The sequence below is a fragment of the Haliotis rufescens genome, unplaced genomic scaffold, assembly GCF_023055435.1.
Source record: "Haliotis rufescens isolate VD_foot unplaced genomic scaffold, xgHalRufe1.0.p SCAF_9, whole genome shotgun sequence".
NCBI lineage: Eukaryota > Metazoa > Mollusca > Gastropoda > Lepetellida > Haliotidae > Haliotis > Haliotis rufescens.
In genome coordinates, this window is record NW_025964383.1 from 25,982,972 (window position 1) to 26,001,754 (window position 18,783).

Genomic DNA, 18,783 nt, shown 5'->3' on the forward strand with positions numbered 1-18,783 from the left:
GATGACCTCGTTACTTCAAGGACGCAACATGAAACCAACAATCAGCTATGAAGTGACTCCAAGGCCATTGTTACATTCTGTTCTGGCATGTCTGTATTTGTCAGTTGGATCTGATATATACCTGGGGTGTCAATAAATAAAAGCGACAAAACCCTTTCCATATTCAATAGAAATCCCTGCTAAAAGCAGAGTCAACACCTGTCCAAACTTGTCATATTACACTTGTTGAACCAGTTCAAGTTGGTGCTGAGTAGCTTGTGAGTTGTCCAAGTTGTCTTGAAGTAGGTTTTGTCAGTTTCTGATCACTGCTGGTATGGGGCGGTCGGGTAGCCTAGTGTTTAAAGCATTCATTCGTCATGCCGAAAACCCGGGTTCAATTCCCAACATGGGTACAATGTGTGAAGCCCATTTCTGTTGTCCCCCGTTGTGATATTGCTGGAATATTGCTAAAAGCGGTGTAAAATCTCACTCACTCACTCACTCACTCACTCACTAACTTCTGGAATGATCTTTTCTTTTTCGGCAGTTTCAAACTGCATCATGTTTCAAGTAGTAGGCTAATATACACATGGGTGTATATAGAGGATATTATATGAGTGTTCATTCTCGGGAGGGAAATATCGGAATTTAGGCACATGTGTCGTAAACATAGTATGACATGAACACAGATATAATGTTCTATTTATTACCAAAGAAGATGTCTACATACTGAGGCGATTTTTATCGTTTACCTATAAGGACAGCAAGTCACAACAGCAATCGAACCACAATTTGTTGAATGACGTCAACCATCTTCAGCTGTGACGTCGTTTCTAGTGTGACGTCATTCCGACCTCACGTCACAATAAGATTCGAATGACATCAACAATAACGTCCAGGATGACGGAAACAATACACTGTTGTCTCGTGACGTGATACGACCCTAGGGCACATATGATTTTAATGAACCCTGACATGTTTGCCCTCGTAGGTAATACATTTGTGTCTGCACCAGAAATCATCTGTAGCACAAGGCAAACACACTGATGGTTCACATGGGAGTTAAGTCTCCTTGTTGCAGTTATGCATGAAGAGTTATCTAAATGCATGTTAGCAATGGCGTCTAGCGATGCACGTCTAGCAATGGCGGCTGGCTATGGCGAGAACCTTCATAATGATGGCAGATGATGGGCTAGATTGTTTCGTAAGGTTTAGTTATGAATACTTTTACCTTTCATGAGTTAAAATAGTATTCCTTTCTTGTTACTTGCAGGTTTCCAAAAGGCAAGGGGTCAAGGTTTTTCAGGCAGTTCAGATCAAAGTTATGGAGATGCTTTTGTCCATTTTGATGCTGGTGGTGAACCGCCTGCCCGAAGTGAAGGGTCATATCAGTCTAATAAGTCATGTGAGGTGTGTGGCAAAACATTTGCCAGGTCTTGGAACAAGAAGCTGCACATGCAGGCGGCACATATGAATGCGTCCTTCCCATGCACTTGTGGAAAAGTTTTCAAGTATCCCCAGGATCTGAGAAGACATCAAAAGAAGTGCATCTTTTTTGCAGAATTCATGCACAATGTCACCACTACCTCATAAGAGTTCTGGTTCAGGTGTTGCTTTATGAAAAGAATCAAATGAAGTGATTTTGAATCTGATCGTTTTTCTCATGCTGTTCTGGGGCGGTCGGGTAGCCTTGTGGTTAAAGCGTTCGCTCGTCACACGAGGTCCCGGGTTCGATTCCTGACATGGGTACAATGTGTGAAGCCCATTTCTGGTGTCCCCCCGCCATGATATTGCTGGAATATTGCTAAAAGCGGCGTAAAACAATACTCACTCACTCATGTTGTTCTGAGCAGTTATATTCGGTGTATTTCAAAGTTATTGATTTTGGTCTTAGATGTGAGAAGGGTATTCAGGCCAGGGTGATTAAGTGCCCATCTTTGAATATCTTCATTTGCTGAGGATTGTGGTTTGTGTTTAGTCGCAGAACCGACGTTGTTTTCTTTCATTTGGTGTGAATTTATTGTCAATGGTGTGCTGCTTTGAATATATATATATATATAATGTGCCTTTGATGGTTCATGTATTACTCTCTGTTTGAACGGTTTCTTGGATGTGAATCTTTATTTACTTATGTCACAAGTTTGTATGTTGTATGAATGTGAAGATTCACTCACTCACTGGCTCAGCATTCTCACATTTCTCCAGTTTGTGTAGTTATTAAGTGCATCGTCTTTGCAATTTTTAAATGTGCAAAGTCAGCTGAAACTGCAGCCAGTGAAGATAGAAACCATTTTAAGATGTCCATACTGTCCCCAGAAAATAAGAAAGTTTGTTGAATTTCAAGATATGACATTGTGATTCAGCATTTAAATCCATTGAGCCCAATAGATCTGTACATTTTGCGCTGTTATTCAGCTGGGAGGGTGTAGTCTGGAAAGTAGTATGTTTGTTGTCATTCTGGTCAGGAGCATTATTTGAAATCTGACAGAAAATACTCAGTGCTGGTCATGGGGTAGAATAGGTCTTCAGCAACCCATGCTTCCCATAAAAGGCGACTATGCTTGTAAGAGGCGACCAACGGGATAGGGTGGTCAGGCCTGCTGACTTGGTTGATGCATGTCATCGTATCCCGATTGTGTGGATCGATGCTCATGATGTCACTCACATTGTCTGGTCCAGATTTGATTGTTTACAGACCGCTGTCATATAGCTGGAATATTGCTGAGTGCGGCGTTAAACAACAAACAAACAAATCATTTCAATAAAAACTTAAACATGCTGGAGGATAGCTGTGAAGAGGTGTTCTAATTCTCAGTTTCACACGGACCATCAGTGTCTGACTCTCCCTCAACTGGTTACATTTTGTCTGATTCTCACTATGTTGTAGAGGCGGTCGGGTAGCCTAGTGGTTAAAGCTGTAATGTTAGTGGTTAAAGAGTTCGCTCGTCACGCAGAAGACCAGGGTTCGATTCCCGACATGGGTACAATGTGTGAAGCCCATTTCTGGTGTCCCCCGCCGTGATATTGCTGGAATATTGCTAAAAGCTGCGTAAAACCATACTCGCTCACTCGCTCACTAACTCACTCACTCACTCAAGATCATTAATATAAAGTGAAATCACACGATGAATTTACGTGATGCGAGCTGCAACTGGCCCAAAGCGCTGCTGATGCCGAGTTGTCAGCCTCCCCTGTTTTAAGACTCAGAGTGAGTGAGTGAGTTGGAATAAACACTGCACAAACATGAGGATTGCTGGTCTTTCGTGAACATATTCATGAACATAAATATATTTTCTGTTGTGGTCGGAGACACCATGATGTTACATTCAAGCCAAATGACTCAAACAAGATTCCATTTCTTGTTACTTTCAGGTGTGAGAATGGATCTTGGTTGGGGCTATTCTGGATATTCTCGAGTAGGCCGCCATGCTGGCTTGGACCAGACAGGTTTTCTTCCAAACATTCCTAGTGGTGTCCATGGTAGTCGTGTTGCTCTCAGTGACGGCAGCAGAGATGTGTGGAACTGTGAACTATGTGGGAAAGGTTTCTCCAGTGCTTGGAATAAGAAGCTTCATATCGAGGGTGTTCACAATAACGTGACCCATACTTGTGTGTGTGGGAAGGTGTACAAGTACCCACAAGATCTGACACGGCACCAGAAGAGGCAGTGCTTCCTGTCTCAGCAGCAGGGAAGGGGGTCGCACATCAACAGCTGAAACACATGGATGCTCTAGTTTTTTTGTTGTTTTACACCCAACTCAGCAATAGTCCAGCAAAATGACGGCGGTCTGTAAATAATTGAGTATGGTCCAGACAGTCCAGTGATTGACATCATGAACATCTATCGAATTACAATTGGGATACGATGACAGGCATCAACCTAGTCGGCGAGCCTGACCATCCGATCCCGTTAGTCGCCTCTTACGACAAGCATAGTCGCTTGTCACGGCAAGCATGGGTTGCTGAAGACCTATTCTACCCTGGATCTTCACAGGTCTTGATGCTTTAGTGGATGCTTTAGTGGTAGATCTTAGGGCAATACTGCAGTTGGTTTGGATATGCACTGTATAAATGGAATTTGTCAGATTTTGACAGCCATAGAAAGGGACAGTTGTTCTCGAGTTGTAATCATTTCAAAGTAATGTTAGTGGTGCTGTCCACAAACTTTTGTTTTTCTGTTGGTTATGGGGATGGAACTGTATGTATAGCAACAGAAGATGGTTCAGTCATCACCAACATCAACAAAATACCTCCATGTCTTGTTTGGAGACCCAAAAAAATGAAAAATAAGACACGATTTTCACACTGAATTAAAAGAGTGTTCATGTCTACACTTGTGTTTCAAAAGGCATTGCCTCAGTTGTATTTTAGTCTGTACAGATCACAGATGGCTTCTCACACATTGTCTAGATACATTTTACATTGCTTATATTTAACACAACATATATTTTTAAAATGTAGCATTAGAGTGAATGGTTTTGAAAAGAATGCTGATCATGAATGTCATACTTGCAGTCCTCACGTTTGTCTGTATTTCTGTTGAAACATGGTTGGATGTTAGGCATTTACCTATTTTGTGTTGGTGAATTGCTTGTTTTTGTTACATGTTACATGGCAACATTTGGATTGCAGCTGTCATCTGTTATGGTTTACAATCACACCATGGATTATTTTCTCTGTTCATTTCGTCGTCCCTGCCATTTGAGGGAATACAATCCCATCATTTGTGTTTAAACCTGTTCAAGGGGGAGGTAATTCCTTCTGGAGGTGTTTGAGTGTGACCTATAGAAGGGAAATAACTCTGGTTGGACTAATCTTTCTGTTTTGTGTTTGCTACAAGGGGCACTGTCAGTTTTATATTTGTTGTAGGTGTCATCGTGTTGCTAACCACCATGTTTGTAGTAGTGAAGGCTACTGAATGTACTTGAATTAGTTTTGAGAATTTTCCCTTATTAACAATGGGAACCATAAACTTTCTTTTGTTACTTTCAGGTTTTGGAAGTTCAGTGGGGGAGATTGGTCCAGGGTTTGCTATCAGGTCTAAGACATTGCACACAGAGGAGTATAGACAGTCACATGGTGCTGAAGGGGGTTCTGGGTCTAGACAGAGTGAGAGGAAGGATGTGTGGATCTGTGAGGAGTGTGGCAAACAGTTCAGTAAATCCTCGAACAGAAACACTCACTATAAGACTGTCCATGGGAATGCAAGTTATATATGTGTTTGTGGGAAGGCCTATCGATATCCTCAAGGACTGAACAAGCACAAGAGATGCTGCATCGTGCTTCAACAGCTTGCCGGACAGGGTCAATGTAATCCGGGACCGTTTTGAGTGGAGTCATAGATCTAGAGTTCCACTCTTTGGTTTAGATTGCTCTATCCATGCTTCTTGTTTAATTGATAAATGGTTGAATGAGATGGGCTTATTTTGAGTTTGTTTTTTGGTCGCACTGGAATTCAATTTATATAATTGAGATATGTTCTTTCTGTTTCATGCTGAATGTTTGCTAGTAACCACACACTGTATCTGAGTGGGTATGTCATGTCTGGTTTGGGCAAAATGTCTAAAGGACATTTTGTTCATTTGTAATTGTCAGTCTATCCAGCTTTCTTCAGCTTAATTAAGGGGGCACGGGTGGCACAGTCGTCTAAGACGCATCAACCAAGTCACCAAGTGACCCCACTATCCATTTGATTACCACTTAGGACCAGTATATGTTGCTTGGGACCTGAATAACTGGGAATCCCCAAAGGGTCAACTATTCATAATAAGGAGGATCGTTACAGTGTAGGGGGCACGGGTGGCCCAGTCATCTAAGGCGCCGCGATTTGCTGTGCAGAGTTACATCCCTTGGGCACGCCAGAAACCTATGATTGCGGGTTCGAATCCAGGTTCACCCCAATTATGTTTCTAGGTTTGTCAGCACCATACGCATGCTCGTGGGTTTCACCGAAGTGGTAAACGTCTAAGACCTGCATCACTTGGGGCTTTCCTCCCACATTAAGCTGACACGCTGTGATATGACTGGAATACTGTCACTCAGCTTAATTCATGGAGACATGTAGTATTTAAGGTTTAATGATGCCGACATTCTCTTCCCATGTGCCAGGTACAATGTCCACTACATATATATTTCCTCAGTGCATCAGAGGTTAAGTCCACTTGTCCTTATCATGATAACATAAAGCAAAACCCTTAAAAATGGCAACATTCTACTTGTCCTCATGATATCTAGCTATTGGGCAATTTGGCAAGGACTACAGGACTAGTGCCGATTTCTACCGCTGTGGATTGTTTCACTGATGATCATACCAACTGTTCCATAAATCTTAATCACAAGATTGTGATCCACACTAAATCACCACTGTCAGTACACCAGCAGAACAAACGTGGCAGAGCAGAGACCAGAATTGAAGTTTTTTTCAAGAGCCTTCCATCATTGTTTGCAATTACTTGGTAACAAAATACACAATCATCCAATCTGTATTAGAGTCAAGAAATCTCATGTCCTGTTTCTCTTGCTATGAATCCTTCATGTGCCTCATGTCTATTGTGTATGTAAGCTTGTTTTTTGGCAAAGTCTCATAGCAGTGTTCCTTGTTACTTTCAGGTTTTGGCTTGGGTTCAGTCGATGGGTTCAGTCGGTGTGGCAGTTCAGGGCGAGGTAGACTTCAAACATTTACAGGGTTTTGTCCAGTGTCAAACTCTGCTCAGCAGGAACTTGGACATCAGTACAAGACATGGTTGATTCAGTGTGAAGAATGTGGCCGAAAATTCTCCAATCCATCAAATAAGAACTTACACTTTAAGACTGTGCATGGCAATAAAACATACACATGTGTCTGTGGGAAAGAGTACAGGTACCCACAGGGATTGAACAAACACAGGAAACATTGTTTAGTTTTTCAACAGACTAATTCTGAGTCTGGATGTCCCCCAGGACAAAATCAATGAAAGTAATTCTTGCTCAACAGTTTCACATTTCACAGGTCGTTTGAATTAACACTTGGGATGTTGAAGGCACACTCACTGAATTGCTTTGCCTAGCGGTTGTATTGAGGATTCTCATTTCATTTCCTAATGCAGATGAATGAGGGCAAACTCAGTTCTTCATTCATCAAAACCTGTTCGGTGACATGAGGGGCTGATGACGTATTGGGATATGAGTTCCTTTTTCAGCAATTCTTTTATGCTCATCTCTAACCATGTCACTAAATTAATGCTACATCACTTGTATGTGGACCTCTGAATTTCCACTTCTAAGATGCTCAAAGATGACTTCACAAGTTCAAGTTCTTTCTGGGGCGGTGGGGTAGCCTTGTGGTTAAAACGTTGGCTCGTCGCGCCAAGGACTGGGTTCGGGCTGCCACATGGGTACAATGTGTGAAGCCCATTTTCCTGCGTCCCCCGCAGTGATATTGATGCAGTATTACTAAAAGCGGCATAAAACCATACTCACTCACTCAAGTTCTTTCTTGACCTGACTACATGACCTAGCTGCCATATGTTATCCTATCAGAACCCCAAGTCCTCAATGACATCATTTCCTTCTTTATCAAACTCTGACTGGAACACTTGCTGTTTTATGAGGGTCTTTGGAACCTATTATCTCCCAGTGTGTGATAGTGTGTCATAGATAATCACATTCTTTAACACTTATTGTCAACCCTTGTTCTCAGGCACTTCTGATAATAGAATGATTTGTCATCATTACCTTTGACTCGGACTGTATTACATCTTATTTGTCTCTACAAGGAGCTGAATGCTGGGCTATTTTGACTGGAAAATGGTCATTAGTCTTTCTTGGGCAGAAAGTGCTTATGTTGTATAAAACTAGTAGGCGCTTAAATAGGGATGCTTTGTTTTAGAACAGGGTGCTGCTACTGTTTGCAGTTTGTCCGTCCAGTCAGTGCCATGATGTGACTATTGGGGCATTCAGCACTGAAATTCTAAGTTGCCTCAACTATATTTGACCACTGTTTTGATTTTAGGATGCATTAGAATCAATTGTATTCTTTGTTGTAACTTGCATCACTACTTTGACCTAATTTGACCGGTGCTGTTTCAGTCCATTGCCTGAAAAAAAAAAAAAAATTCAGTCACATATTTGCAATTTCTGACTGAAAGACAAAATTACCAAATTTCCCTCTTGTTACTTTCAGATTTTTATACTGATTCAAGCCAAGGTTTTGCTGGTTCTTCAGCACCAAGTTGGTACCATGGTCATCCTCGAGAAATAAGGCATCCATTGTCTGAGAACCTTGATCCCAGCACGGCTGTACGGCTCAGCCAATCTGGCACTCTCCTGGAGTACTCTGGTTCAAGGAAGAACTGGCAGTGTGATCATTGTGGGAAGACATTCACGAATGGGAGAAATAAGAGATTTCACGAGGAGGCAGTTCATGGAAATGCAAACTATGCATGTGTTTGTGGGAAAGTGTATAGGTATCCGAGGAACCTAGCCAGGCACAAGGTGCACTGTTCCTTGGCTAGTCAAATGAAGGCTATTCCAGACAAGGGTTAGCGTCCGGGCTGCTCTGTACTTAAATTAGGAACACCATCAAGAAACTGTTACCAGGAAGTAAAGAGGCAACTCAGTTGGATTTACAAGACAGAACTTACATCATCCTGAGTCTGTTGAAATTTGTTCCAGACAAAGGTTGGACTGTCTGTTTGATTTGATTGTTTTTCTCTTGTGGATTTGTAGCAATGGAGTTCAGAGATCAAAAAGTTTTGACAGGACAGGTTTGTTAGCCTGACCACACTGTCTTTGTGCTTTGGTGCTCAGTTGGCCTTGAAAACATATCCCTGAATAAGTTTTGTTTTCATTCTTCTGATTCTTTTCAAGCCATTTCAATTTTGTTGATTTCAGATTTTGGATGTAGAACAAGACAAGGTTATGCCCGAAATTCCAGAGACTCAAGTCCATGGGAAGAGTTGCCTGGCACTGCAAACCCTAGACCTCGAGCCCCTCTAGCTTCTTGGTCAGATGGAAGCCATCAATCCTCAGGGCCATTTGGTCGAGTGTCCACAGCATTCTCAGGCCTTTTGCAGGACAAGAATCCTAGAGGGGGTTATATGACTTTAGTGCCTGGTGGAGGTGCAAGCATGAGAGGCTCGGACAGACAGTCAAGAGTTGCCGTGTCTTTTGACCCTGGCTTTGGTCCTGATGCAGGGCATTTTGGATCAGCGCCAGAAGACTCTTTAATGTCTTTCAAGAAACCTCTTTGGCCATGTGATCAGTGCGAAAAGACCTTTACCAGCCAGCAAATGAGGAAATTTCATATTGAGGCTGTTCATGAGAATGTGACGTATACATGTGTTTGTGGGAAAGTATACAAATATCCAACTGCATTGAGCAGACATCAGCGAGACTGTGTGGCATTTAAACATTCGGTGCAGCACTGATGAAGGGAAAATGCTTTCTTTCGGGATGACTCATTCATTACCTCTGCTGTGTGAGAAAGTCATGTTATGGTGTCTTGGCATCAGGATTTTCTTTGGAATAATGTTACAAACTGGGATTAGGATCATCTTGTTCAAGGCTTGTTCTGTTCCCCTTTTATTTGTCTCATCTGTCAGTTGCATATTGTGCGAAAAAATATTGTTATAATATTCTCTCGAATTGTAACAGCTGTTGGGTCAGACAGAAGAAGATCCCAATCATGTGTATGCATCTTGTCCACATCCCATCTTGGCCAAGCAGGAGCATGAAGCTGAAATAGGTCTTTGAAAAACCAGATTTTTGCTAGTGTCAGACTTGCAATCGTTTCTAACCCTCCTCAGACAAGTGAGGTCAGATTGTGGTTTCAGATTTAGTTTTTGTTGGTAAACATAAATCATTCCTGTTTGATTTCAGAAGGTATTATGTGTGGATTATACAGGTTTGATGGCTTTATATGAATCATTTTCCAACATGTAGAGCACCATTATTTCTCCGAAATAATATGCCACTTCCTGTTTCTGATTTCAGAAGGTCCAAGGTGTGGACTTCAGTTTGCATGGCGTAGTTTCCAAGGTGTGTCCCCAAGGTTGAGTAGATATCAGTGTGAGCTGTGTTTGAAGACGTTCGCGTCCCAACAGAGCAAGAAGGCACATGTTGAAGCTGTCCATCATGATGTGACGTATACCTGCCTCTGTGGACATGAGTACAAATACATGCAGGGACTAAACAAGCATAAAAGAAAATGTTTGGTCTTCCTCAATCAGCAGTCATCAGGCAGTCTCCATCCGGGTTCGAGTTCCAGTCTACTTGAACATATGTCCCAGGAGAGTTCAGACAGAAGCTGATATCCATCAGACGTGGCAGTGTTCAATGACATTCAGCACAAACCAATTCATCTATTTATCCTTGAGTTCTGTTCAATCTTTCTTCAGCCGTTGTCATCCGTTTCTGGATCTCAGCTCAGACAGCTTCTTTCGAAGAGGGGGCAGTCGGGTAGCCCAGTGGTTAAAGCGTTCGCTCGTCATGCCGAAGACCCGGGTTCGATTCCTGACATGGGTACAATGTGTGAAGCCCATTTCTGGTGTCCCCCGCCATGATATTGCTGGAATATTGCTAAAAGCGGCGTAAAACCATACTCACTCACTCACTTCTCAAAATATCACTCTGAAGTATGACCGATGTTATTCTCTTTTTTCAGAAGACAATTTCTTCATGGATTTGACCCATTTTCTTTGGGTTCCTTTTATTCTTCTTCTGATTCTGTTATTGGATGGTGAATGGCCCCTTTCTGCATTTGATGAGATCTTGATGTCAGCATCTTTGTCTTATTGTCCCAACATTTCAGGTTTTTGTCTAGACTTTGATCAAGTACATGGTGTGACAGGGGCGTAAGAGCTTAAACATGAAAGCCATGCATATATTCCTCCTTTATCAACGTTTAAAATGTCAGCACAAGGAAATCAGATGAGCTTGTTGGATGATGCAAAGTGCTGTCCCTATATCTCCTATGGTGTGCTGTTATGTCTTCCTTATATAAGTTGTGTGTGGAATTTATATAAGTTGTGTGTGGAAACTGACACCATGCTGCACTTTTACGGAGTGGTAATTTATTGTGGGGGATGGGGGTGAGATCAAGGGGGGAAAAGTTACGCAGTGAACGAGGGGCCTTGACAGAATTTATCACAATCGGATATGAGTGGGTGATGGGCGAGATGAAAAAATGACATACCGTATTCAACGTAATAAGCGCCCACAGCGATATTTGCTAATATATTTGCATGTCAATCCCAATTAGCACCCCTTCCGATTGATCAATGTACACAAGACTTATTTATTCATGTATAATACGCACTGGTGTGTTATATGCACCCTTAATTATGGGCAATTAAATTCTGGAAAAATATATCTGTCGTATATAAACAGTTCAGGCCGTCAGCATAAACCACGAAATGTATCTTTCAACTCTGTTTTTTCCACCAAAATAATATTCTAAAAAGGGCCCCCTATTCCTAATTTTGAGAGCGCCCTGGGCGCTTATTACGTTGAATACGGTAGTTCTATTTTTCAAATGAAAAGTTGTTTTAGATTTGAACATTCTTTAGGGACTGGTCATTTATTATTTTGGGAGGAGGGGGGGGGGGGGGTCAGCAAAATATATATGATACAGTGGTTAGAACAATCCCTCCAACGCTGCACCACCCCCATCCCAATCCCGTTTTTCAGGAAATTTTAGAAACTTTTCAGCCAGTTAAATATGACCATGGCATGTGCGTGTCTGTATTGATATTTGTCAAATTTATGGACAATAGTCATTTGTACTTCAGAAGGAAATTATTTGAATGTTAAAATGGAAATGTTTCATTCACAACATGGTGCAATATTATATTCGAGTTTCGCTTATTCACTATGTAGATCTGGAGAATCAATGTCACAGCGTGTCTGTAAAATATGTCTCATTTGTAGCTTTTGGAAGACCTTCTTCGTTTCCATGATGCATAATCCAATATTTTAGTGCCACATATCTTTTATGTATTTTTGCAAAGAAAACTGATGATCATGAAGGTATGTCTCGAAGTAAAGGAATTCATCGTTCGTCCATTGTGTACATAGTTGTATTCTGCATTTGAACTATGAATTAGTTTTGTATATGGCCAGTGATTGACTACATGTAACAACAGAGGAAGATAGTGATGCTATATGTGTACAACTGTTTCTGTATTGTTGTGTTCAACCTTCAAAACTTATCCTCAGATCGCTGATTATAGTGACCATGACCTTGATACATCCACAGCAATTTATGTTTACAAGAATTTTTCGTTTAGAGAAATGCTGTTGGTGTGCAACCTATATTCCTATTTTATTGAAGAAACAAACCTGATGTTGCTTTTGTTACACTGATTCAGTTCCTATTGCATTTAAACAGGAGAACATGATTGAGTTAGGGAATATCCAGTAGGATTTCAGGTAGTCCTGCACCATGACTGTGGAATTTGTATTTTTTAGGTATTTCTTTTTTACTAAAAGCCTAGGCAAGTCTAGTATGCTTGATTCCACATGAAAACAGCAGAAGAGAAAAGGTTCTTTCGAAAAATATTTTTATTATTTTAATGACATGTTTTCATTGACTAAGTGTTAGTCTAGCTTTCATGATGCTTGCAGTTTAACAATGGAAACAGGCAGCATCCAACAGTAGGCTTTTGTAGATTATACACAAACATGGATTTGATCATATGATGAATAGTGTTATCAGTGGGATAAAACCAATCTGATCTACTAGATATGATCCGATAAATATGCAAATCAGGTTGCCTGGCAGGAACTACTTTCAAGCTCCATACGCTGATGTAATACCTTCTTTTTCAATAAACTGTTGACTCACATTCACAGTATGTCGCTGACCTATATGCGATTCATTTGGCACTATATGATAAATTAGGCAATTAACTCAAACATTGTATTCATGCTCGGTTTCAAAATGTTTCTTCATTGAGTGAAAGTGACATCCAGTATTTTCAGAATGACATTATGATAAACATATTATTACCCTCATATGGTTCTGTATTGTAAATATTATATTATAGGAATAAGACATACCGTATTTGACGTAATAAGCGCCCAGCTCTAATAAGCATCCACGGTGATATTTGCTAATATATTGGCTAGTGAACAATCCCAATTAGCACCTCTTCCGATTGATCAATGTACACAAGACTTATTTATTCGTGTATTATATGCACCCTTAATTATGGGAAATTAAATTCTGGAAAAATATATCTGTCGTGTATAATACGCACGGACTTTTCTTTTGTATCATTTCAGGTACATAAACCTAGAAATTTACGATCTTTCAACTCTGTTTATATTATAAAATAAAATTATATTCTAATAAGAGCCCCCTATTTCTAATTTTGAGAGTGCCCCGGGCGCTTATTACGTTGAATACGGTATATATATTTGCTCGCCAAAGACTCACATAATACAATTTTTATTCCTGGCATATATTTACAATACTCAACTCTCGGCCAGTATTTGCCACAAAGCTCACTTTTGTATTTCCCAAAATGTGAGGCATATCACTGAAGTAGTAGGATTTCTAGACTAACATTTAGTCCAAGAAATAATGTTAACTTATTTGCAATGCTTAGAGCTGAGGCAATCTAGACTTGCCTAATCATTCAGGACTTGAGTTGGATTCTGGGAGACAGACTGTAGGATTTCTGTAATTTCTGGTATTATGTTCCAGTTATTGTAAACATTAAGAGAAACCCTAATGATCTTTTTGGATCCCTCATATGGTATCATCCACAATATTCAGATTGTTTTTAGTGGTTGTTTTTTGCAGGAAAATGAAACAACAATTATTTGAGTGTGAATCGTTGCTATGGGGATAAACATTTTATTGAAACATTCTAAAAACTTTTTTTGATTGATTTCAAGAATGTTTAGAATGACTCTGTTAGATTGCAGAAGGCTTTGTCTAATCTGTATTCCCTCACATGTACATACTTTTTGTATTTACCGTATGTGTACAAACTAACTTTACTGAAACAGCAAATATTCTACGACACAATATGATCTTTGCAACAGGAAATCAGTTTTGATACTGTTTTCGAACAACTACTTCTTAGACAGCTGGCAGTGAAAAGAAGACGTCTGTTGTAAAATCCACAGATTTTTATAGTGTGAGAACAGCCAAAACAGAATTTATGTCTGTGATGTAATAGAGGTCGTATTCTTAGAATGATACACAATGATAACTACTGTTTCATATTTCTGTGACACGATGTAACTTTTTGTTGCTTTCAGGGTCATCAGTCCAAATGGCTGACTTAACGCAACAACTCAGCACTCACAGAGGCAGTTTAGACATTTGGGGCTTTCAGGTTCAGGATCATGGTGTTCCAAACATTCTAAGCAGCGAACATGTTACTTTAGACAGTTTAGACTGTTTTCGTTCTTTCAGAGGAGACAGGCCTGTTTTCCCATGTGCAGAGTGTGGTAAAGTTTTCACTGCTCTTCAGTCCATGAAACAACACAGAGCAGCAATTCATGACAAAGTGAAATTTGTATGTCAGTGTGGAAAATCTTTCTCTTTTCGTAACACTTTACAACGGCATCAGAAATATAATTGTTTATTGCTGAGACAATGAAGATCAGTTTCAAGGAAACCTCTTGACCTTATGAGGGGCAGTCGGATAGCCTAGTGGTTAAAGCGTTCGCTCGTCACGCCGAAGACCCGGGTTCGATTCCCAACATTTCTGGTGTCCCCCGCCATGATATTGCTGGAATATTGCTAAAAGCGGCGTAAAACCATATTCACTCACTCACTCTTGACCTTGTGTTATATGATATACAGAAGTAATCACAAATTGTACAATGGACACTGTTGTTAGGAGAGATTTCTGATGATAATTGAAATGTTTTTCATCGCTTTTACGTACATATTTTGAAGAAACTGCAAAAACAAAATAATGAACAGTTTTGTCTGTTAAAAAACAAACAATCCTTACAGTTTGAACTGAGATGTCTTTTTTGAACATGATGTCTTTCAGTACTATTTGTCCTAAGTCCAAAAAAAGCTTATCTGAGTGGTGTATGTTTCTTATCCTTGATTATCCAGTGTAACACAGTTCATGGACAGTAGATGATCATGGATAGAGGATGATCATGGACAGTAGATGATCATGGACAGTAGATGAACATGGACTGTAGATGATCATGGACAGTAGATGATCAAGGACTGTAGATGATCATGGACGGTAGATGATCATGGACAGTAGATGATCAAGGACTGTAGATGATCATGGACAGTAGATGATCATAGACCGTAGATGATCATGGACAGTAGATGATCATAGACCGTAGATGATCATAGACCGTAGATGATCATGGACGGTAGATGATCATGGACAGTAGATGATCATGGACAGTAGATGACCATGGACAGTAGATGATCAAGGACAGTAGATGATCATGGACAGTAGATGATCATGGACAGTAGATGATCATGGACACTAGATGAATGAATGGCCATATTCAGCAGCTGGACTCTTTGGAGTTTCTAGGGCTTCAGTCCTGCCCAACACTGAACTGAAGCACATGTGGTGTCTCCTTGGGCAAGTGACGCTGATCGAAATATGCCTCTTTTCACCCAACAGTTAATGGGTTACCGTAGGAGGAGGTGGTCATGTGATTGTTAGCCCTCTAGCATCTCGCAGGCTTTATTCCATTATGAATACCCTGGACCAATTCATCACCCTTCTTCGTGAGTCACATGACACTTGTCCAATCAAATTACGCAATTCTCTCATGATTAAAACTGATTCATCTTGTGTAACAACAGAACATTGTTGAATGTCCCGTGTCTGACATTAATAATCAAGAGGACATCCAAAGTTTATTGAAAACTGTGTTCTGATTCGTTGAAAAATTCCTTTCCTTACATCGGGGCGGTCAGGTAGCCTCGTGGTTAAAGCGTTCACTTGTCACGCCGAAGACCCGGGTTCAAATCCCGACATGGGTACAATGTGTGAAGCCCATTTCTGGTGTCCCCCGCCGTGATATTGCTGGAATATTGCTAAAAGCGGCGTAAAACCACACTCACTCACTCACTCACTCTTTACTTCATCAGGGGCTAAATTCTGCCTTCACTGTTTTGAACGTAGGTATAGCTCATAAAGAAGGCTCATTTTGACTGGTTGTTGGTTTCAAGCTTGTCAGTGAGTGAACTGATAAAGACGATGACATCACTTCCTAAATGAAGCCCTGGTGGTGGGCAGGTCCAGGGTAGTTAGCATGATAGAAAAGCGATATGATATGCTGGTTACTGTAAGTCTTGAAATTAATAATCTCCAAATTAATACGACTGCTGACCCCTTGCCAAAAATGCAACTCAATATCGATGCAACTCGGTTCGGTTCGCCCTGATTATGTTTCTAGGTTTGTCAGCACCATACCCGTGCTCGTGGGTTTCACCGAAGTGGTAAACGTCTGAGACCTGCATCACTTCGGGTTTTCCTCCTACATTAGGCTGACACGCTGTGATATAACTGGAATACTGTTAAAAGCAGCGTTGAATCCAACTCACTCACTCACTCACTCACTCATTCACAATCATCACTTGTCATCAAATCAGACCTACTTTGTTTTATCACTGTTTTAGCAATATTTGACATTGATTACATTTTGTGAATATTTAAGCACCTAAACATGTTGGATTATGATCTCAGAGTAAGATCTTGTGTCAATTTCATATTTTAATATCGGTGAATTCATTTTGTAAATAACATTTTTCATGACTTTTATCTTGCATATGATGTGATCTATGTACAGATCATGTAATCATCTGGGTATCATGTTATAATGTTATTCTGTTTGTAAGATACATGTATGTATTAGTGAGAGATATGTGAATAAATATTTGTTGATAATTCGTGTTTGTCTCATATATGCAAGAAAATATGAAACGTCATTACTAGAGAATAACCTGTCTCGATTTTTCAACAAAACAGATTCCTTTGGGCGTAGGAGGCAACATAGTCGTAAAAATTATATACATGGATCGCTGAAAAATCAGTGATGGAGTCATGACACCAGGTGTTTGGAGAAGGGGGAAGCATGTAAAACATGAATTGGGGAAAAAACAATTGTGTTCATCTTTTTAACTTTACAATGTTGTTTCTGGATTTACACTGTAATGAGTGAGTGAGTGAGTGAGTTGGGTGTGATGCCGCTTTTAACAGTATTCCAGTTATATCACGGCGTGTCAGCTTAATGTGGGAGGAAAGCCCGATGTGATGCAGGTCTCAGACGTTTACCACTTGGGTGAAACCCACGAGCACGGGTATGGTGCTGACAAACCTAGAAACATAATCGGGGCGAACTGGGATTCAAACCCACAATCATAGGTTTCTGGCGTGCCCAAGGGACGCAACTCTGCACAGCGAATCGCGGCGCCTTAGACGACTGGGCCACCTGTGCCCCCTACACTGTAACGATCCTCCTTATTATGAATAGTTGACCCTGTGATGATTCCTGGTTATTCCGGTCCCAAGCAACATATACTGGTCCTAAGTGGTAATCAAATGGATAGTGTGGTCACTTGGTTGATGCAGTGTCATTGTATCCCTTAAGGATCAATGCTCATAATATCAATCACTAGATCGTCTTGGCCCAACGCAATTATTTACAGGCCACAGTCATATTACTTGAATATTGCTGAGTGCTGTGTTTAACAAGAAGCAAACAAAGAATATGAACAGTTGAAATTAAAGGGGTGATTTAAGATTTAAGAGTTGGTCAGCACAGAATGACTGGGCAAGGGACCAACCATTTGATATTCCACGCCAGAAACCTATGATTGTGGGTTCGAATCCCGGTTAGCCCCAATTATGTTTCTAGGTTTGTCAGCACCATACCAATGCTCATGGGTTTCACTGAAGTGGTAAACGTCTGAGACCTGACAGGGGTTGAAAAATTATTAAAAATGTTACTTGACCAAGGGCAAGTATGACCAACATTCTCACTTGCCCTATTTTAAAATGTACTAGCCCAAAATCAAGCTAATAAATTTGAACATCCATCAATAAACGTTCTCTTACGATTGCAAGCGTGTATGTTTGGGTCCTTGAAACAAATGGTGCACTTCATGACTTTCGCTGTGTCATCATACGCAACCCAAGGAAACTGGTCTTTCCACCCAGCGATGAATGTTCGTTTTCGTTTACATTCGTCATACTTCTTATTCTTCGCCGATATACAACTTTCGGAATTTCCCTCTGCCTTCGTCCCCACCGCAAAAGAAACTTAAAATAGACCGCTGAGACATGATCGGCCATGTGCGGTACTGGCAATATAAATTGTTATTGCAGATACCCCTCTGGGTGCTAATGAGGCAAAGGGAGACTACTCTGTCCTTTACTAGCTTACTTATTTGAAACAACAGATTTACTTACAGTGATCCCTCGCTATTGCACTCTTCAATATAGCGCTAACTCGGTTATTGTGTGCGGTAACACATGGTTCCCAAAACTTATATACACTTTTAGTAAACTCAAGTCACTGACACGATGTCATTTCCCCATCGCAAAAACATTACCACCTGCACGCAACACAGGAAATACCAATCAACAAATTCCGCAATTAAATCCTATTATTACTATCTGGTTATAAAAAAAACACCTTGTACCTTGACATATGTTTGTAGCATATTTTATTAATTTTATTTTAAATTTTATTCAATACAGTTTAGATCAATTTTGCCGAAATCGTGCGAAAAGGGGTCGATAGATCGCACAACTCGCCGTTATTTACAGCAACCACGGTCAGGTTATCGCTATTGACGACTCGAATGAACTTTAG

At 40.5% G+C, this 18,783-nt stretch overlaps 1 protein-coding gene across 10 annotated transcripts in view; it reads left to right on the top strand.

Annotated features, from left to right (window-relative positions):
• LOC124129002 (C2H2 finger domain transcription factor mtfA-like) overlaps positions 1–18,783 on the top strand; it is a 108,067-nt gene that overhangs the window by 76,568 nt on the left and 12,716 nt on the right. For 3 of the 10 annotated variants that reach the window (XM_046492510.2, XM_046492761.2, XM_046492634.2), the window contains one exon: positions 14,230–16,841. The exons of 3 other annotated variants lie outside the window; for them this stretch is intronic. Coding sequence is in view for 3 of the 7 variants with exons in the window: in XM_046492634.2 (XP_046348590.1) it covers positions 14,230–14,573 (344 nt within the window). In the remaining 4 variants the exon portion in view is untranslated. Of the gene's footprint in view, positions 1–4,971; positions 5,856–8,140; positions 8,841–14,229; positions 16,842–18,783 lie in introns of those variants that run through there. 4 more of the 10 variants (XM_046492516.2, XM_046492597.2, XM_046492649.2 and 1 more) reach the window with 4 other exon arrangements.